General features: G+C 38.8%; 2 protein-coding genes across 2 annotated transcripts in view; one reads left to right on the forward strand and one right to left on the reverse strand.

Moving 5' to 3' along the window:
- acad11 (acyl-CoA dehydrogenase family member 11) overlaps positions 1–22809 on the forward strand; it is a 48136-nt gene that overhangs the window by 16529 nt on the left and 8798 nt on the right. Inside the window, exons 11-15 of the mRNA XM_003222207.4 lie at positions 710–848; positions 952–1059; positions 3958–4056; positions 14753–14819; positions 15480–15565. Coding sequence (XP_003222255.2) covers positions 710–848; positions 952–1059; positions 3958–4056; positions 14753–14819; positions 15480–15565 — 499 coding nt within the window. The remainder of the gene's footprint in view (positions 1–709; positions 849–951; positions 1060–3957; positions 4057–14752; positions 14820–15479; positions 15566–22809) is intronic.
- On the reverse strand, positions 8720–13418 carry ackr4 (atypical chemokine receptor 4). Its single transcript, XM_008112775.3, has 2 exons — positions 13273–13418; positions 8720–10053 (listed from the first exon to the last, which is right to left on the reverse strand). Exon 2 carries the CDS (start codon positions 10043–10045, stop codon positions 8978–8980), a length of 1068 nt encoding a protein of 355 aa, XP_008110982.2. The 5' UTR covers positions 10046–10053; positions 13273–13418; the 3' UTR covers positions 8720–8977.

Raw genomic sequence — 22809 nt, forward strand, 5'->3', positions numbered from 1 at the left:
CATTTAATGGCCTTGCAGATTCAAAGCCTGGCTGCTTCCTGCCTTAGGGAATCCTTTGTTGGGAGTGTTAGCTGGCCCTGATTGTTTCATGTCTGGAATTCTCCTGTTTTCAGAGTGTTGTTCTTTATTTAGTGTCCTGATTTTAGAGTTTTTAAATACTGGTAGCCACTAGCCAGATTTTTGTTTTCATGGTTTCCTCCTTTCTGTTGAAATTGTCCACATGCTTGTGGATTTCAATGGCTTCTCTGTGTAGTCTGACGTGGTAGTTGTTAGAGTGGTCCAGCCTTTCTGTGTTCTCAAATAATATGATCCTGAAGTAATTTGCACTTTTGCTTTGGCCCAGCACAAAGATTACAAATTTACCGTATTTCGCAAATCTAATGCACAGCAACTCTAATTTTGGGAAGGTAACTTAACCAAAACAAGGTGAGCATTAGATTCAAGTAAATATAATATTTTTACATGTACATGTTTGCCACTGATTTCTGTACAAATAGACCCCAACCAACATCTGCTTAGGATTTCAATTATATTACAATTAGTTTTGAGCACCTCAGATTTGAAAAGTTACTTTTTTGAACTTCTACTCCAAGGAATCTCCAGTACAATTGCTGGATGAGGGATATGAGGAATTATATCAAAATAAAACCCTCCCACCACTTTTTCATATTGTGAACATATTGTTGGTTCATCTTCCTCCTGTTCTCAGGAAAAGGCCAAAGAAGAGGGTCTCTGGAATCTTTTCTTGCCTGCAGTCAGTGGTATTGGCCAGCTGGACTATGCATTAATTGCAGAAGAGACTGGGAAATGTTTTTTTGCTCCAGAGGTGTTCAACTGCCATGCACCAGGTTTGTGAAACTCCAACTTCCTTGTCAATTTTTTTTTTAGGTTTTATACCTTATGCAATTTGGTATAGAGCTTTAAAATCGCACCCTTCTTTGTGTCCCTTAGATACTGGAAACATGGAGGTCTTGCACTTGTATGGGACAGAGGAACAGAAGAAGCAATGGTTGGAACCTCTCCTAGATGGGAAAATTAGCTCTTGCTTCTGCATGACAGGCAATTATTATTTTTTTCTTTTGTAGTTAGAACTGTTCCCCATGCAACATGGGGGAATAACACAATTTTTAAAGACTTCTTGGGCATAACTTCTGTTATAACAGAAATATAGATTAACATGTTTCCAGATTTTCTCTCTCTTCCTCAACATCCTGTATCTTTCTGTGCCTCATAGAAGTAAACATCTGTGTAGTATTTCAAATCTAATTAGAAAGCATAGTTCAAATGCACATGTCTCTGTCAATATATTGTAGGGATGGTTGAGGTTTTCTAAGCTTATAGAAATCTAGAAATTATTAAATATCTTCAAAAAGTAAATGTAAAATCTCTTTTAATTTTTTTGAGTTTCTTTCAGAAAACTTCCAGTCCTTTTGACTCTAAAGTCTTATTTATCTTTACTCTCAGCCAGAGCTTGGAAAAATTACTTTATATTAGACTTAATTTCCCAGCAGTGTATCCCAGTATTTCTCAAACTGTGTTCCTCCCAGAAATCCTAGCTAGTTTAGTAGCTGTTAGGAATTGTGGGAGCTGAAATCCAAAACATCTGGGGGAACACAGTTTGAGAAACTCTGGTGAAGTCAATTTTAGAGTTATAATCTTTAAATGGTAGCTTTTCCTAGTTCTGCTTTCAGTCCTGAAAAATCATCTTGCCTCTCCTTCTACGGTTGATGATGGCAGCAGCTCAAGGATATATTGAGGAAGAAGGAGGGGAAGGAAATTGATTTCCCTTTTGCCATTCCTTCTCCATCTCATCCTTACATCTTTATAGGAGCATTGGATGCATGATGAGGAATTGTGTATGAGAGATATATCTGCAAATACACAGTCCATGCATTTTGACATGCTGCTACTCAGAGTCATGAAAGAAAGGGAGAACTAGGGACTGAAAGAACGTTTTATCTTATTCATTTCCCAGTTCGAACTAGGTTTTTCTGACAATAAAAAGGAAGCATACTGGTAATAAAACTTGGACATTTTTGTACACTCTGTGCACAAAACACCCACCTTTTTTGCACAGAAAAATTATAACACATAGTAACACTAACATATGGAAGTAATAGTGTGTAAAGTATTTGTACTCTCTTACAGTAGTGAGATTATTTTTCCACACAGGTGAGGGGAAAACAATTGAAGAGTTTCAACCCATTCTTGTTGTGTGCCTTCATGTTGTGTCTGACAGATGACAACCATAGAACAAAGCTATCTCGGCAAGATTTCTCTTCCTCTAAGGCTGACAGAGTGAGCCAACATGCTGTAGTGGGACACTGGAAAACCAGGGTTTGAATCTCCACATAGAAACCTTCAGGTCACACTCTCTCAGCCCCAGAAGAAGGCAATGACAATCCTACTCTGAACAAATTCTGCCAAGAGAGCCTCATGATATGTTTGTAGGGTTGTCATAAATAAAAAATGGTTTGAAAGCACCCAACAGAGCTGACGGACTGTGACTTGACCAAGTGTATTTCTATGGTTGAGTGGAGATTAAAACCCTACTCAGCCATGGAAACCAGCTGTAGCTCTCCACCTATTATTCCATGCTGCTTCTCATCTTTTGCAGGAGCTTACTTCATTCCTCTCCTTGCCTAGTAACCCTGATAATATTATTCTCACCTGCTACTTGCACGTGAGAAAATATTTTATTTATTTATCATGCCAGAAGCGAACCTAGGGTACAGTACATGTGAAAAAGATCTTGGAGTCCTTGTGGACAACAAGTTAAACATGAGCCAGCAATGTGATGCAGCTGCTAAGAAAGCCAATGGGATTTTGGCCTGCATCAATAGGGGAATAGCGTCTAGATCCAGGGAAGTCATGCTCCCCCTCTATTCTGCCTTGGTCAGACCACACCTGGAATACTGCGTCCAATTCTGGGCACTGCAGTTGAAGGGAGATGTTGACAAGCTGGAATGCGTCCAGAGGAGGGCAACTAAAATGATCAAAGGTCTGGAGAACAAGCCCTATGAGGAGAGGCTTAAAGAGCTGGGCATGTTTAGCCTGCAGAAGAGAAGGCTAAGAGGAGACATGATAGCCATGTACAAATATGTGAGGGGAAGTCATAGGGAGGAGGGAGCAAGCTTGTTTTCTGCTGCCCTGCAGACTAGGACACGGAACAATGGCTTCAAACGACAGGAAAGGAGATTCCACCTGAACATCAGGAAGAACTTCCTCACTGTGAGGGCTGTTCGGCAGTGGAACTCTCTCCCCCGGGCCGTGGTGGAGGCTCCTTCTTTGGAGGCTTTTATAAGCAGAGGCTGGATGGCCATCTGTCGGGGGTGCTTTGAATGCGATTTCCTGCTTCTTGGCAGGGGGTTGGACTGGATGGCCCATGAGGTCTCTTCCAACTCTACTATTCTATGATTCTATGATTCTAGTTGTAATGCATTTAAAAACACAAACAAAGTTAAAAACTTGACATACTAAATGTCCTTTGACCAGTACCTGGGCACTTGGAGTGCCTCTGGTGTTGCTATAAGATCCTCTATTGTGCATGTGGCAGGGCTCAGACTGCATTGTAATAGGTGATCTGTGGTTTGCTCTTCTCCACACTCGCATGTCGTGGACTCCATGAGAAAAGATGAAAGTATGCTAAGTCTCTTTAGTGTGGCTTCAGAAAGAAGTGATTGATGGCCCAAGCAACAAGGCATGTTTTATACCAAAATGGTTGCGTAAGCCTCCCCTTTTCACTTGGATCATGAACGTCTAGATCAGAGGTTTCCAAAGTTTTCATGCTGGTGATGTGCTTCTTAGACATGCATCCTTTTGTGACATACATGGCAATTCAGTTTTACTAGCAAATGGGAAGTTAAACCATCCCCTTAAAAGAGTTTCATACTATATATATAGCATATAGTACTAATATATATGTTTCATATGTTTCTGTCATTCTGCTTGATACAGAACCTGATGTTGCTTCCAGTGATGCTGCCAATATGCAATGCAGCCTTCAGAGAGATGGGGACATCTGTATTATCAATGGCAAGAAATGGTGGAGCAGTGGTAAGTCAAAAATATTTCCCATTGCAAAATGTGTTGATTCTACTACTTAGTCTATTCCTCCCATATTTTTGCATTTGCTTCACGAATGCTAGAAAGATAGACTCTGGAGAGCATATGTTTTGTTTGAACAGCGTTTGCAAACATGAAGTTCCAACTTCAGTGTTTATTTCACTCATGGATTAGCTCATATATGACTTAAATATAGAATCATCTATTTTAGTTGAAACCTGAACTCAGTTTATCTCAACCGTTCTAAAAATAATGGAGAATTGTTTCTGAATCTTGTTATATATCCGGTGTCTCTTGGATGTAAATAAATCCAATAATGTTGGAATATGTTTTAAATATTTTAAATAATTTAAATAATTCTTGTAAATGTTTCAAAGGCTGTTTGAAAAACAGTTTTATTTAGATACAGTGTTTATGTTTTATTCTGCGTAATATAAACAAATTCCAAACAGTTTACATCAAGCATATTTCCTACCTTTCCCTAATCGTTGAGATTCAAAACCACTTACAAAATTTAAATAAAAATGATTAAAATACATACAAAAATAGCAGTAAAACATATAAAAGTTTTTTTTAAAAAATGCAGGTAAACAATTCATAGAGTTAAAAGACAGTATAAAAGATACAATACAAATCTTGTTTAAACATTACACATTAACGTAACTGTATTATTCAGTGACAGTAACTTACATTATTATGGTAAATCTGGAATGATATCCTGTTAACTTCCCAAATGGCAGAATACAATTCCTTACTTTTTATGAATTGCAAAGGATGCAACTGTGTTACCACTTATTTGAAAATAATCCAAGTTGAACTCACTGGAATGTCTGTATAGATGCAGAAACACTGTTCCATCAATTCAAGTCTCATCTGTTTTGTTTACTAGATCTGCTTCTACTTTGGTCCTCTTTTTTGGGGGGAGGGGAGGAATAAATGCCGCCTACTTGATTTGAAGGATTGATAAATCTAGGCTTTGGATTGTCATGATATCTCAGTGTCCTTTAAGTAGCACATAGAGATGCCTTTAGATATGTTATTATCATATATAGAGTATACTTATTATTAATATGTCATTATAATATATAGAGTATAGTTTGGAGTAGCTTGCCAGAAGATATTTGACTACTGAATGAGCTGTCAAAATGTAAAACAGAATTAGACATCTATCTTCTGGCAGGCCTACCCAATCAATTTTAAATAATGAATTCTAACTTTTCATTAGTATTGGTGTTTTCATCTTTGTCCTATGTACTTTAATGTAACATATTTTAATGGCATTGTGTTTTATCTCTCTGTTCTACGTTGTATCTGGCTTTGAGCCATGTGGGGAGGTGGGTAACAAAATTTATTATTATATTGTTATTACATATTGGAATTCAGCTCTGACATGAAGACTGTTGCAGATTCAAGCCTTGAAATCTCCAGATCAGACTAAAAAAGACGGAATGTTTGGCCAGAAAAAAAACCATTGGCAATGGGAAATTGCATTATTTCATTAAGACATGTGAAAATGAAGTATTTCCAAAGTTGGCTTCCTGTTAGCTGAGTTTATAAGTGTTTTCAAGTATTTTTTTATTATTTGGGGACTCATAAGGAATATTTTTGCTAAAATTCTGTAAAACTATATTTCCACCCAAAATTTGTGTTTTTTTTAAAGCATATTTTGTTTTTCATAATGATATTATTTCCTGCAAAATGCAACAGTGTTGGCTTGCAGGTATAAAAGAAAACAAAGTATGAGGTTGCTAAGCAATTGAGTACATTTTTCTACAATAAAACCAAAATCAAACATAGCACTAAGATGATAATGTGGAAATAAAATATAGAAACAAGTGATGCAAATTAAAATGGTTGTAAAACAAACGCAACATGGGATTACATTTAATCAACAAAGCTCAAATTATAGTTAAACAATGCTCAGAATGCAACAGCTAAAACCAGAAGCAAATATTAAAATAGCAGCCATTTGAAAATTATTGTAACGGCAGTTAACATATTCTTTAGAGTCCTTGAATTGTTCACTGTACTGCCTCCTGGCCAGTTAATAAAAGCTTTTTGAATTCCTGATTTTCAGCTACATAAAATTTTAATCAAAAGAAAATTAAGGAAAGGGTGATTAAATCCACAGCTGAAGCCTGATAAGTTAAAATAGGCATGTTTGAATCAAAGTCTTTAAAAACTAGCTTCTTTAAAAAGATTAATTTAATTGTTCCTATTTCAGTATGATATATGTTGTCTTCTGGACTAAATTCTACAGTTAATACCATTAGAATAGGTAGGGATTTACAGTGTTCCCTCAGTTACCACGTGGGTTACGCTCCAGGACCACCTGCAATAAGTGAAAATTCGTGAAGTATGGACACTATATTTATTCTGTTTGTGGAGGAGAGCAAACCACGGACCACTTACTACAATGCAGTCTGTACTTTATTTTAGCAGTTACAATGTACAGTACACCGGCAGAGAAGAAGAATGGAAGCTAAATAACCCTTTTTTATTTCCAACCCTTCCCTACCCTCCCCCCTCCCTTTATTTCTTCCTTATTTCTCCCTACCTCCCCCCTTCCAAAACCCTTTGCACACCGCAATAACCTGCGAAACAGAGAAAATACCACGATAAATGATTACATTAATATTTATTGAAAACCCACAAAACAGCGAGGGAGCGAAAAGTGAACCCCTAAGTAGTGAGGGAACACTGTGTATTACCCAAGCATCCACACTGCATACTTGTGAACAGTTTGATCTCATGTGTTGTCGAAGGCTTTCATGGCCGGAATCACTGGGTTGCTGTGAATTTTCCTAGCTGTATGGCCATGTTCCAGAAGTATTCTCTCCTGACGTTTCACCCACATCTATGGCAGGCATCCTCAGAGGTTGTGAGGTCTGTTGGAAACTAGGCAAGTGGGGTTTACATATTTGTGGAATGTCCAGGGTGGGAGAAAGAACTCTTGTCTGTTGGAGGCAGGTGTGAATGTTGCAGTTGATTATCTTGATTAGCATTTCCAACCCTGGACATTCCAGATATAGACACCCCACTTGCCTAGTTTCTAACAAACCTCACAACTTTGAGGATGCCTGCCATAGATGTGGGCTAAACGTCAGGAGAGAATGCTTCTGGAACATGACCATACAGCCCAAAAAACTCACAGCAACCCAGTTGATCCCACTTTAAAATGATGACTCCCTCCAATGGAATTCTGGAATGTGTAATTCATTGAAGTACTTCTGCTAAAATACTAGTTATCTGGCTGACAATTCTAAGGACAGCCGCAAACTACAAATCCCAAGATTACGTAAAGTGGGATCTAATTGTTAGGAACTGTGCAGTATGGAGATCTCTTTTATTGCATATCTACTGCAGTTAATAAAAGCACAGTACATACATTCAGATCTATTCAGCAGTAAAAAGTTGGTGCAAGCATCACTGTGATCATCATAATCCTTTGAAGATACATATTTGTGTCAAGATTCTTTGATTGTGTGATTATGGCTGGGAGGGGAGGTCACATGAAATACTTATTTGAAGGGTTTATTTCTCAATGTCCCTGAAATTTCTTGCTTGGTTACTTGCTCCATCTTTCTGACTTCTTCCGCGTAAAATGGGATTTCAAATTAGTTTTTGCAAGGTAGAAAAAACTCTCGAATGTTTTATTTAAGTTGTGGGATTACTTTGCTCTCTATCTTTATCAGTAGGCTCAAACTTCAGTTACTTCAGGTACTAAAGTTGTATAGGAGTCATAACAGCGTTTTTAGCTTGCTCTCTGATCTAAATAAAGCTCATTCGGCAGATTTGTGTGTTTCCTTTTACATTCCAGTCCCAAGGACAAACCAATAACAGAGGAAGAAAGGAGTCTGGGGGAAGGGGATAATTATAGCCCAATTTTTTGGCTCAGAAGAAAATCCAGACATGCCTGGTCCTCCTTCCTTTTTCCTAGAAACCCTCCAGTGGATCAGATAAAACAGCATCCTTTTTTCTGATCCAGGCTCCCAGACAAAAAATGTCAAAGGAAGAACAATAGTTTTTGAATGCTTCTGAATACCCCACTTCCCTGCTTTAAGCACATCCCACATTTTGCCTAATACAAATTGCTTGAAATAAAGTATTTGCTCTACTTGTAAATTAGGTTGTATAAACTAGATTGCATTCCAAGGGGGGGGGGGGGGGGTTCTTTTCAGAACACAACTCTCATTATATCTATGTGACCATTCTGGCAACTGATTGGGAAATTCTGGGAGCTCTAGTCCACTGAAATAAGTTATTTTTATTTTTTTATTATATTGCACTATAAGGTGTAAATAAAACATATATGTTATGCCTGTGTTGACTGGAGGTCAGATAACTCCAGGTATCCCTTTAAAAGTGACCTTACTAGAGCTACTCAGTTTAATCAACATGAAGTTTTTAATTAGCCAGTCTTTTTAGATGTCTTGGAAACTGTGGACTGCTGGAAAGACAGATAAATGGGCCCTAGCTCAAATTAAGCCTGAACTACTCCTAGAAGCTAAGATGATTAAACTGAGACTTGTACTTGGGATACATAATGATAAGGCATAACCAACTAGGGAAAAAACCAGTAACGCTTCATATGATGGAAGGCAGGAAGCCATAGCCCTGAATCTGAAGAACCTATTCAGGGCTGTTTATGACTTGGAAGACTGCCATTCACAGGGTCACCATAAATTAATGGCGGTTAACAACAACAGAGGAATTATTCCCAAATAATTATGCAATGAGTAGCCAAAACAGACTGAGTTTAACAGTAATCTATCTCTGCGTTTTCCAAAATGGTTGAAGACCCTGTTGTTGGTAAATTTCAGATGTTGCAAAACTTCAGATCCCATCAGTCCTGATCAACATGGCTAGTGGTCAAAGATATTGAGATGTCCAGCAACAGGCTGGCCATTTCCTAAATAATAAGACTGCTTGTTTGTTCTGCTGACTCTTCATAGTCCATGGGAATCTCTTCAGGTGGTATGTTCTGTTGTCTTCTCCAATAGCCATAACGTTTTGCCAGTTTCACCATATGCATTTTGAGGGATGCTCCCATAAAAAAATACAAGAGCGGGTTCAGGCAACTATGAAACAAAGCAATGCTGTTTGTTACTTCGAATGCAACATCCATGGCTTTGCTTGCTTTGCAGTTTGTGATCAGGGGATAGATAATGTCTATGGCTCTCCAAAGTTTGATCACATTGTAGGGCAGCTGGGTGACAATAAAGACAGAAACAACTGCTGCAAGAACTTTCAGAGGCTGGGTCTTTTTAACACTGGGACTCTTGAAGAGAGCCCTGGCCACAGCTGAATAGCAGGTCAGCATGATGAAGAAAGGCAACACAAAACATAAGGCCATTTCTCCAACTTCAATTGTTACTTTAATTATTTTGCTCAGACTCTCTGGAAATGTAGAAACACATGCAATCTTGCCATGAAACTCCTTGACTTGGTTGAAAATGAGATCAGGAAGGCAAAGAAATGTACCCGCCATCCAGACAAAGAAACAGATTTTACTGCATAGTTTTGTGGTTCTTTGTTGACTTGGGGATTTGACAATGGCATTGTACCTATCCACACTGATCCAGGCCAGAAACTGCATGCTGACACTGAAGGTCATGGTGTAGATGGCAGTGGTGATTTTGCATAATGGGTTACTAAACACCCATCCATGTACAGCATTCGTAGCCCAAAATGGAAGAGTAAAAAGCAGTAATAAATCAGCAATTGCCAAATGCATGATGTATACGTCAGTCCTGGTCTTTAGCTTCTTGATGTAGGCATAGATTGCAATCACAAGCGAATTCCCAGGAAGTCCAATAAGAAAAGCAATGGAATAAAAGGCTGGTAGAAAAGACTTGTTGAATGTTCTCACTTCTTCTTTGAGGCAAAGCATTTCATGTAAGGCATAGTCCACAGTAGCATTAGATTCATCATAATAAGAGTCGTAATATAGTTCAGAAGGGTTTGTAGCAGATTCCATGGAAGAAGCTGGCAGATGATACAAAAGGTCACTGTCATTTATATTGTGAAACATTTATGAGCATGTTTTCAATTAGTAAAGAACGCTTTCCAGATAATTTGAAAGTGAGACTCTAAATACAAATGTATTTGAATTATGCACCTTTTCTGCATGTCAGTCAAAACAAGATGAAATAATGAATACACAGTGTTGTCAAAAATGGAAACTGCAGCAGAGTGATTTAGAACAGTGGTCCCATCCTTTGTTCCTTCATAGGTTTTGGACTTCAGCCCCCCCCCCCCCCCCAAATGAAGGTGGCTAGGGCTTCTGGGAGTTAAAGTTCAAAACACTTGAAGAAACAAAATTTGGAAACCATTGACCTAGAACAGTGGTTCTCAACTTGTGGGTCCCCAGGTGTTTTGGCCTACAACTCCCAGAAATCTCAGCCAGTTTACCATCTGTTAGGATTTCTGGGAGCTGAAGGCCAAAACATCTGGACCCGTAGGTTGAGAACTACTGACCTATAGGAACTGGGAGAGGGGCAGGGCAAAAAAGAGGACAGTTTGTCAAGGGATCCTTGATCGCTGCCCCAGGCCTATCATATTGGTTGCCTAGACCCCCACACAAACATGGGTTCCTGTGTAGGGCTGCGCTGACACTTCCAACATAATGTTTCATTAAGGACCCATAAACCCTTTGGTTGTATGCAAGGATAGAAATGAAATCTGCACTAACTGAGATTTTTTAATGAATTTGTCCAAATGCTGCTCTTATGAGATTACTAACATTATTAACATTTAACATTATATGCACATTTTTTAGTTAGCTGCCTGCAAATGTGAATGAAAAGGTCTTTTCTTGAGCCTATTATGTTGTTACTGATTAAAGACTGCTATTGTGTGTGAAGCCTCCCGCATCTGATTTAATCAGTATGAAAATGATATCACTGAACAACATTCCCAAGCTTCTTTGATGTAAGAGACCAGGATTTCAAGAGCTATGTTTGATCTATGGGGATTTCTCAGCCTTTTCTTTACTCTTTCTTAGTGAAAATATTAATGGTTGTAGGGAAGTAGACGTTGGGTTCTTCCAGTCCAGGCAAATGTGCAAGGTGGTTGCTGGAAGTTGAAGTATTGGTTGCTGTCGTTCTCAAGGAGCGGGGTTGTTTTGTTTTAAAAAAATATCCAAACAATGGTTGACATCCTGTTTGGGACATCTGCATGTTGAAGTTTCCCTTATCCATGAGAATCTTTTTGTTTTCCTTCCTCTGTAGAGTCTGATCTGTACTCCTCTTCAGCTTACTGAACAGTCTCTGACACATCCTCCCTTGCAACTACTGTCATTCCTTGCTTTGTGGGGAGCAGAAAGGATTACAGAAATACTTCCCCTTAGCCTGATGCAAAAATGTTGACATCAGACTAAGAATTGTCAGGGTCTTCCATCTACAGGCCCTCTTGATCCCCATGAAGCAGGTAGTAGCAGTGGGGGGCATCAGAAGTTGTTCAGTAAGTCAAAGGCTCAATTTAATGTAGGTCTTCATGCCAACCTACTATGCAAGTACAATATTGCGTCTAAGCAAATATACAAAAGAGAAAGAGAAACCCATGAATGTGGAAGGTTGATTATAGTCTACAAATTTCCGCTTACAAAGTATCTGTGGTTTGTCCAGTTTTTGGATTACAGCCTAAGGAATGTATTTATTTTGCCAGTAGGGAGGTAAATAAAGAATATGTGCACAATCCGTTCTCAAAAGGAGAAAAGCTGGAAGTGGCATCTAGCCATCCTAATTCCTTCACCAAAAAGATTCAGAATACATCTAGCAACTATCCGTCTTACTAATTATAAAACCTGATGTTGCAAGACACTCTGGTAATAATTAGCAAAGTAGAAATGCAAGAGCCTATTCAACTAATTAGTCAAATAGTTTGAACATGTTTTCGAAATGCTTGACATCGATTTGCTTTGGTTGGAACTTTGAAAGTATGTGAAACATTTTGCTGCAAATTCATGACCTTTCTGGTTTTGCCATCTAAGACAGAGAATAATTTGTGGGCAGATTTGACTGCCACAAAATTAAAAAAATCCAATTAAAATAAGGGTGTTCACTCACAAAATAGGCATCCATTATCTACCCTTCCACTCAAATAAAAAAGTCGGAGAATAACCAATGTGTGCGTATTAAAAGTATGTTCCATCTTCAAAAGGAAAGTTAGTAATACAACAAGATAAAAACCATTCTTGGATTATAACATTTTCTTAAATCAGACGGCATTCCTGTTTCCATCACTCATTTTATCTCCACATTTTATCTTCACTTGTGAAGAAGATTATACTTTAAGACACTGACTAATTTGAGGTCACCCAGTGAGTTTCCTGGTTTTTGGAAGATTTTAACTTGGTACTTTGTAGCTCTAACTGGATACTATGACCTACAGCAGGGATTTTATGGATTACAACTCCCATTATCTTCCTGTATTAGACTCAGGCTGAAACTTGTCCTGTATCTGTTTGCAGTGTTCTTATCCTTGTTCATATGCATCTTGTATTGCATGTTGTCCTGTGTTTAATTAGTTTTATCAGTTTATTAATCTGTTTGCAGTTGTGCACCTTTTACCGCTGAGCAAATTGGGTCTTTGGACTGTAATAAAGTTTTAATTGATTGAATTTCTGTCCATCATCACTGGTTCTAGCTACACACACACACACACACACACACACACAATTGCTTACTTTTCTATAGCACTTTGGTATCAACAACACCCAAAGGGGTGGCCGGATAGATATAACTTGACTATGAATGATGTTTAACCTCAGTGGTGTCATCATATATGCTCTTTATTCACATTCATTCCACATTCATTCCTCTTCAAGATAATTTTGATAGAAAATGATAAGGGGAAAAGGAAATCTTTAGACTTGTCAACATCAGAGCAAGGGGAACAGAAACTGTCCATCATTCACCATGGATGCAGAAGGTCCTGGGTTTAATTCCTGGCACCTCCATGCAAAGCTATGTAAAATCATTATAATAGAATTTCTAGAAAGCCTATTCTGTTCCACTTAGTGAAGATGAGACAGAGACAAACTAATGAGAGTTAATACAAGACAACGTCTTCTGTCTCTTCATCCCCTTGGTTCTATGATGGAAAAACTGCTAATTGTTTCTAAACAAAACCCTCCCAGATTTTCCTCCTTTTTTCAAATGCAAGTAAGCCTGCTACAATTCAGAATAAAAAGGAAAAACCAACCTGTTTTTTCCTTCTCAGTCAAAGGAGCTGCCGTTTTGATCTTTGCTGGTGGAATGCAGTTTCCTTTTCAGCTTCAGGATTTCTGTCTCCCCTCCAACACTACCACGCCTTTTGTTTCCAATGCATCATTGCTCATGAGTTGCCATTGTCGGCATGGGTTGGGATTTCCTGAAAATCATCAGTCACATCTGGACTGCTCCAAATTGGCCTTCAACCTAGAAGTCCAAAGCTTTGCAAAAAATCAAAAATCTCACTAAAGTCACAGAGCTCCCAAGTGTTAAGCTTAAGGAATAGTGAAGCCATTTGGGCAAAGATATGGCTTTGGTGTGGTCAGTGGTATGAATGCAGTCCATAGGGCAAAGATTTAGAGAATCAAGACTTCACTTCTAGACAGCATGGTCAATGTTGAAAGATGGAAGCAGTAAGCCATCACATCTTGAAAGCCACAGGTTTTCCACCCCCCCCCCCCCCAAATAGGGTAAATACCTGACTTTTCATTTACAGTATCTCTCTCTCATTCTTTAGTACTAATTTTAGTAGGATAGGTGTTAATCACTAGATTATGCTCTAAAAGAAATGAAAAATCATCCCAATATAGGCTGTCAATGAGGCCTGTCCAACCCTTGGCCCATGGTCTAGGAAGGCTATGAAAACAATACAAAAACGTAAACTTACTTAAAACATAATGAGATTTTTTGCGATTTCAACTGCATGGTTCTCAGGTGCAAACTTTGTAGATGAAAACGGAATGGAATAAATTAATCATAGTATGTTATATCAATGAATATTGGAGTAATTCACATTATAATTGCAAACAGTTCAGCTAGAAGAAACAAAAAAACCTATAATTTTCTAATGAAGAGCTAGAGGTACAATTGTGAAATTGTAAATTGCAAAAACAGAATTCAGAATAGTGCCGATGCATGCTGCACTCTTGTTATTTGTACTCTTGCGTGACTCAGGTTTTACAGTAGTGTGCAGCCCAAAACAATTCTTCTTCCAATGTGCTCCAGGAAAGCCAAAAGATTGCTGTAAATATATGCATTACTCAAAATTGTATGTTAAACATGTATCAGATTTCAAGTCTATTAATGGATGCATTCCCAAATCACTTAAGTTAGTTGAAATACAAATACTCCAGTTTTGTCTGTTTTGTGGGAAAATGCTAGTCAACAAGATTCACCAGATTTCTTTCAGGTTGCTAGCCTTATACAGAGCTTGGAGACTTTCCTTTTCGGATTCTCAGAACTGTAATCCAAACAAGTAACTTTTCCAAGCATTTATGACATATCAATATATTAATCAATCTAACCCAGTATTTTCAACTCTAAATGATAGCAGTTCTCTAGGATCTCAGCCAGAACGTTTTTGTTTCACCTGTTCACAGATACATTGTTTTGTATGCATTGCCAAACAGGACTTACAGCCCAATCATTTTAAAACTGTTCCAAGAGCAGTCTTCTTTCTGTTTGCCTCTTAGGAGCAGGAAATCCAAATTGCAAGTTTGCTATTGTGATGGCCAAAGATAAAAACACATCTGGATCCAGGTAAAAATTATGTATAATTTTAAAATAATAGCATCAGGAACTGAAATGTTTGATGGGCTTCATATTGCCAGAGAAGCAAAGAGGAACAGTTAAAATGATTGCCCTTCATTTTTCAGCATTGTATTTGGAGACAGAAATGTTTATGCACCCTCATTTCTCTGTTGGTCAACACCAGTGGTTCTCAACCTGTGGGTCTTCAGGTGTTTTGGCCTATAACACCCAGAAATCCCAGCCAGTTTACCTAGCTGTTAGGATTTCTGGGAGTTGAAGGCCAAAACGTCTGGGGGCCAACAGGTTGAGAACCAATGGTCTACATAAATTAGAGAAAGAAAGGAAACTCTGGAATGGCTTTGTACTATTCTGAGAGTAATCGTGTGTGAATAGCTCTGCAGCATTGGGCTGTGCTCTTTTCAGTGTAGAGCTTTGAAAAGTTCCTTTTTGCACTCAAAACTCTGGAGCATCTTGCACAGGCAGCATTGGACTAATTCACCCCCTTGCCAATGTAATCTTGCTAATGTTAAGTGCCTGGATAGACTTTGTTTAAGATGCATTGGTAATAAAAGTTTGGAAATCCCCATAACATCTTGAGAGCTTATTTCCAGTGTATCACGTTACTTACATTTTAAAGACTGAGATTCAGTTATGTTATCTTTCCGTTAGATACAAACAGCACAGTATGATAATTGTGCCAATGGATACGCCAGGGCTCAAGATCGTAAGGCCACTTTCCGTTTTTGGATATATGGGTAAGTAGAGTTGTTGAACATATGAAAGTTCAGCCTGACAAATAAATTTTAAATCTGGTGCATTTCAGAGCTGGTTCATCAAAAAATTGATGTTGTTGATCTCACATCTTGAATTGTCAAGATTCTATCCTATTTCTGCCTAGGTTTGCCTGTTAACCTAGGATTGTGTGCACTATAAATCAGTTAGGCAGCTTTCTTGGTGCCTGTTTTAAATCATTCATCTTTGTGTACCTACCAAAGCCAGTATCAGGATTCTTAGTAGTCCTTAGATTTATGTATAACTACTATATACAGGGAATATTTTTCTATGTCAGCTAGGTAAGATAGCAATAGAACACCTAGAAATCTGGACTTGTCCTTCTCTTACCTAAATCCAGGGATGGACAACTTGCGGCCCTCAGACCAATTCTGTGTCCCTCAACCCAATAACAATATCCCTCTGTAAGTAGTATTTTCAAACCTTGTAGCAATTGGAACAGCTGGGCTGAGTTGGAGCAATAATGGAAAGAAAAAGAAGGTCTCATTCGCTTTTGACTGTGACCCCATCTATAACCAGGGAATGGGTTTCCCAAAAAATGCTGCTCATAAGTTTGGAAATCTCTTCCATTTTTCTGGTTGTTCATGTCAGTCCATGTAAATGTATGTAAATCAAAACTTGGAGTAGATAAGAGACAAAGGACTTGCTCAAGGCCATCAACAGAAACAGAAACACAAAGCCTTCAGTATTTCTCTTTTTTTAAAATCACTACTTTGCCTGCTGTTTGCTGCATGTCCTGTATTACCCTCTCTCCCCCTTTCAGTCTTTCTGTGTTTGCAAAGGGAAAAAGAAATGAATCCACCCAGCCACCTTATTCACACAAGGCAGAATGAATTTATAGAACTTCCTCCAGTGGATGGCCACATATTTAAGTTTTTTCAAGAGGTTACGCAAAACTGGAAATTCTGAGAGTGAAATAGAAACTACATTTCAGGCATTTGTTGTTGTTAACTGTAACTCCACCTATCATCCCTTTACTCCTCTGCCTCCACTTTAAAGGAGTAAAAAGACTCCGAGGAGCAAAACCTTTACAAGATAAGACATGTGACGTTTAGTCATTGGAGAAATAGTCATGTTGCAAAGACAAAAAAGGGGGTAGAAGAAGAATCTAGCACTAGTGGCCCTTTTAAGACTATCTTATCTATTTTTGCATGAACTTTCTTAGATTTTTCCTGCTTCTTAGCAAGGGGTTGGACTGGATGGCCCATGAGGTCTCTTCCAACTCTACTATTCTATGATTTCAATTTAGGTATCAGATCCTTTGATAAAGTGACATTAATAGTTCAGTACAGATTGAGCATCCCATATACAGAATTCCAAAATCCCAAACTTTGTTTCATGTGAAAATTATTTTAAAATAATAATTTTATGTTTGGGTTTAGTTCTCTGCTCCAATGTATGCATGTATATGCATATCCTGTAAAGGCATTCCAAAATCTGAAGAAAATCCAACATCCAAGACACTTCTGATTCTAAGCATTTTGGATAAGGGATACTCCAACTGTATTTGATAGTTTAAGCAGATCTTGACAGACATATATGATCTTGCACAGCTCTTTGAAGGTTTACGGCCAGGGGCACAATTTTCATCTTTTAGTTCTATATGGAAGAAATGGATTGATATCCTTTAAAGCACATGCTAAAGTCCCCCCTCTTTCCCACCTTTTTATGTAGTTGGGTCAGCAGCTCTTGAAGTAATTAATTAATCTGACATTACAACACTAGCTGAGCTAGGAAAAAACCTGCTTTGATTGCAGCCTTTAGACCAGTCATTCCCAACCTGCGGTCTGTGGACCACCAGTGGTGCCCAAGAACTAAAATATAGTCCGCAGCCTCACCATTACTACACTGTTGCAACAAGAGTGATGGGTGTTGCGAAACCCTCTATAGTGCTGAGGCAACAGGGATGTCGGGAGGAGAGAGGGTGACTACCCACGAAAGGCAAGTGACAAGCCTCCTGACTGGTGCTTCTCTTTCTCCCTCCCCCTGAGCAGAACCATTCCATATGGTGCTTGTAAGTGAGGGTACCTTGGTGTCTCCGTTTTTAGGCCTGTTCCTGGGGTTATTTGGGGTGCTGATTCCGAAGATTGCATTGGATAGACCACATTAGCTCTGGATTATTAAATATGGTTTTCTGTGGGCGAGCAGATGGCAACTATTGGATGGCATATGTTCTGTATCAGAAACTAGAGCTGATGTGGTCTATCCAATACAATTTTCTGAATCGGCACTGCAGACAATCAAACCAAATCTAAAGTGGACCAAAAACTGATTCGTTTTTGATGAGGTGACAGAGAATGGAATCCTTTCGAATCCCACCGCTGCCACCAATTTATGTGGAGATCTGATGGTGGCAGGGAATGGAATCCCTTTTAGAATCCCTCAGCTATACCACCAATATGTACAGAGGTGAGGTGTCTGACAGGAAATGTGTGACAGAGATGGAACCTTTTCGATCCCACACACACACACACAGATACCACCACTTAATAAAGATGTTTTATGAGAGATGATGTTAAATAATTATTTGTTTGACTATCTTCTTCTTCGCTGCCACCAATAGAAGAGACGTCAGGCAGATGGTACTGGTTCTTATAAGCTTTCTCTAGATGTTCCACTTTAGATGTTGATGTTACTTAACTTAATATAAGATTATGACAGAGGCTTGGTTAGAATAAAAACAAAACAAGTTTATTGCAAGTACAGAGCTTGATGGTTTCATATAACTTAGTAAAGGCACTTCGCTTAATGGTTACAAACGGTTATGAGGTGGTCAAACTTTCAAAATACTTCTTTCTCTGGATTACACTAAACCCTGATCCTCCTGGATCCCCTGGGATTAATGTTCCCTAATCCACAGACTCTATAACTGACCCTAGACAAATCACCTAACTTGCATAGTCTGGTCCAACCTAAATCTGACTCAAATCTTTCTATTTAAGCCAGCCTGATTCTCCACACAAGAATCAGATCCTTCTCTGTGACTAGAAAATCACCAACTGCTTCTGGGTTTTAAAATATTCCCCCTCTTCCTTTCCAGGCGGCGGTTGGCTCCGCCCCTGTTGCTATGGTAACCTGTTCTAGCACTCTAAGATGGCTACCTTCCCCCATACATATTGTCAACTTAAATACTCACCATTTTAAACTTAGCCAAACCTGACTGTTTAAACAAAATTAAATACACATTTCATCTATATACAAAATATAATTATACACTTCTTTACACACCTCCCAACCCATAAAGATTATTTTTGACTTTTCTACATCCTAGAATGGTCAAAAATAATAATGTGGATTGTAATTAAAAATATACAACAATACATATTAATACACTCTTAACATATAATATCAACACATTATCATGCAACATATATAAACACAAACCTTTATTGTTGCAACCTCTAATATGTCCTGGAAAGTGAATCCGCTACAATGTTGTTTTTACCTTTTACATGTTTTATCTCAAAGGGGTATAAATGGTCATACTTATTTAACAATTTCTTAACTTGTTTCTGTTGACTCTGGGACAATCCCTCGTCAACTTTTACTTGCTCGCTGCTCCTATAGGCTTTCCTATTCCCTTCCGAAAAGGGAAAAGTACCTGTTTCCTCCCCCGAAATTATCATACATACATTTACAGATCTATTTACATATGGCTTTAACATATTTACATGCACCAGCTTTTCCACATTAGACTGTTCATCATATATAGAATAGTTCACGCCACTGTGTCTTTTGATGACTTTCCATGGTCCAGTCCAATCTACTTGGAGCTTGTTGGTCTTGGTTGGTGTAAGATACAGGACCTCATCCCCTATCTCGAAGCTCTTGCATCTGGCAGTTGAATCGTAGTGGGCTTTCTGTCTTTGCTGGGCTGTCGCTAGATGTTCTTGGGCGGTGTTCCTGGCCATTTCCATTGTTGACTGTAGATCTTTGATGTATTTAGTTACTGAAACAGGTTCCGGTCTTGGACTTGCTTCCCAGAATTCTCGAATTAAATCAAGCGGTCCTCGCACTCGCCTCCCATACAACAATTCAAAGGGGCTATAGCCAGTGCTGTCCTGGGGAACTTCCCTATAGGCAAATAACAATTGCTGGAGCTTGATGTCCCAGTCATGTGGGTGTTGCTGACTGTAAGACTTAATCATGCGAACCAAGGTCTTATTTAAGTTTTCAACAAGGCCATTGGTTTGTGGATGATAGGCTGATGATGTCAAGTGCCTTATTCCACACAGTTCCAGCAATCTTTCCATTAATCTAGAAGTGAACTGGGTTCCCAAATCTGATACTAGTTCTTTAGGGTAACCTGTTCTTCCCCATATTGAGAGCAGTGCATTGGCTATGGTTGTTGTCTCGATGTTTGTTAGGGCCACTGCCTCAGGATAACGAGTTGCGTAGTCAATCATAGTCAAAATATATCTGCATCCTCTCCTACTGGGTTTGGGAAGAGGACCGATGATATCTATGCCCACTCTAGAAAAAGGTTCCCCAATTAATGGCATTGGGACTAATGGAGCCTTAAGTTTATCTCTTCCTGAGCTGATTCTCTGGCATGTGTCACAGGATTGACAAAACCTTTTAATTTGCTGGTACATGCCAGGCCAAAAGAAATTTTTAGTAATCCTTTGAGTGGTCCATCTAATTCCTAAATGTCCCCCTTGTGGGCTGTCATGGGCTACCTCCATCAACTGTTCTCTATACTTCTGAGGTACCACAATCTGCGTATAGGAAGCGGACATCTCTGGGGCTTTTTGATTTAAAACTTCCCTGTACAAAACTCCATTTTTACTAATAAATCTGGTGGGCTTTTCTAAAGTTAAATCTCCCTCAGTGTTTTGGGCTTGCTCAAACAAAGGCTGCAATGTGTCATCAGACTTTTGCTCCTTTAGGATTTCTCCTTCCCCTTCAGTCTTATTTACCAAATCAGCCATTACAGAACTTGCCTCAGGATTTTCCTCTAAGTTCTGTTGTATAGGTAAACAGATAACTTCTTTATCAGATTTTTCCTCTATACATTCACCCTCATTAAGAGTCTTTGGTAACTTTTTGACTTCTCTGGCAAGGTCATTACCAATTAGGCATTTATATGGAATATCAGAACTAATAGCAAAGTCCCATACTCCTTCCCACTTGCCATATTGAACAGGTAAAGAAACCACTTCGCTTGGGATCACGGGACCCAAACCTTTTAAATTAACTTGATAAGTAGGGTGTTGGCATTTTGATGGTACTAATTCAGGTCTAATGATACAGACTTCTGAACCTGTGTCCCTCCATCCCTGTATTTGGTTTCCATCAATGTTGATGTTTTCCAAATATTCATCTGATGTTTGATCTAACAAAACAAACAGACATTGCCTCTCCTTTTGAATTTCCTGAGGTAAATCTTTTTGAACCTTAGCTGGTTCCTTAGTTGCCTCTTTGGTTGGGACTTTCTTAACATAGAAAGAGGGTTTTTCTTTCTTTAAAAGACCACATTGTGACCTATAATGTCCTGTTTTACCACAGTGAAAGCATCGAATATTTCCCTCCATTTTGGCAGGGTTCATTACACTAGCCATCCTCCAGGTGGTGTTTTCTATGGAAGCTCCTCTCCCTTGCTGTGCGCGCGTGAGGGAAAAAGATGGCTGTTTAAACTGTTTTTCCTTAAATCCTCCTTCTTCCCTTTTAAAACCTTCCTTCAATGTAATTAGTTGGTCCACCATCCCAGCTGCTTGATTAGCAGTCTGAGGCTTTCTATCTTGTACCAGCCATCGATAATCTGATGGAACTTGCTGGTATAGCTGCTCTAATTTTATTAAATCCTTCAGCTGCTGGAAGTCTTTTACCTCAGAATTCCTCAACCAACTCTCAAAATATTGTGCCTGTTTGGCAGCTAGTTGTAGGAAACTTTCATTTTTCTCTCTCCTCAGTGTTCTGAATTTTGTTCTATAAAATTCAGGAGTTAGCTGTAACCTTTGTTGTACCAGCTGTTTAAATATGGTGTAATTTCTGCGTTCTTCTTCCACCATTTCGCTATAGATCTCCAATAGCTTTCCACAAATCTGTGGCCTGAGGTAAATCATCCAATTTTCCTCAGCTATTTCCAGATCTTTACAACACCATTCAAACGAAATTAAAAACTGCTCCACATCATCCTCCTTGTTGTATTTAGGAAACCTCTTTAAGGCTGAATCAACAGGATTAATGATGGGAGTCCCTGGTTGTGCCTCCCCAGAAGGCTGAGACAGTGTCAGCTTCTGTTTTTCCCATTCAATCTCCATCCTTCTCATCTCTATCTCTGCCTGTCTCCGTTTCTCTTCTGCTTGTCTCTCTTTATCTTTTTCGTCTGCTTCTTTCTCCAATTTCATCTTCTCCATCTGTGCCTGTCTCTGTCTTTCTTTCTCCTGTGCTTCTGCCTGTCTCTCTCTCTCTCCTGTGCTTCTAATTCTAATTTCCTCATCTCTAATTGATATTTCATCATTGCTTCTGACATGGTGGTCTGTTGTTCCGAATCTGAACTCTCTTCCTCTTGGTACACCTCTACCTCTCCTGCTCCTCTTTTCTGCTTTCTGGTGGCCATTCTTTATAACTTTTACCTCAGAAATTTTAATGAGCGATCTCAGGCACCAAATTAGGGATGTTATACGTATCCCGCCGCTTGCCGCCAATTTATGTAGAGAGGTGATGGGGTGACAGAGAATGGAATCCTTTCGAATCCCACCGCTGCCACCAATTTATGTGGAGATCTGATGGTGGCAGGGAATGGAATCCCTTTTAGAATCCCTCAGCTATACCACCAATATGTACAGAGGTGAGGTGTCTGACAGGAAATGTGTGACAGAGATGGAACCTTTTCGATCCCACACACACACACACAGATACCACCACTTAATAAAGATGTTTTATGAGAGATGATGTTAAATAATTATTTGTTTGACTATCTTCTTTTTCGCTGCCACCAATAGAAGAGACGTCAGGCAGATGGTACTGGTTCTTATAAGCTTTCTCTAGTTGTTCCACTTTAGATGTTGATGTTACTTAACTTAATATAAGATTATGACAGAGGCTTGGTTAGAATAAAAACAAAACAAGTTTATTGCAGGTACAGAGCTTGATGGTTTCATATAACTTAGTAAAGGCACTTCGCTTAATGGTTACAAACGGTTATGAGGTGGTCAAACTTTCAAAATACTTCTTTCTCTGGATTACACTAAACCCTGATCCT

This window comes from Anolis carolinensis, chromosome 6 (genome assembly GCF_035594765.1).
Source record: "Anolis carolinensis isolate JA03-04 chromosome 6, rAnoCar3.1.pri, whole genome shotgun sequence".
Classification (NCBI taxonomy): domain Eukaryota; kingdom Metazoa; phylum Chordata; class Lepidosauria; order Squamata; family Dactyloidae; genus Anolis; species Anolis carolinensis.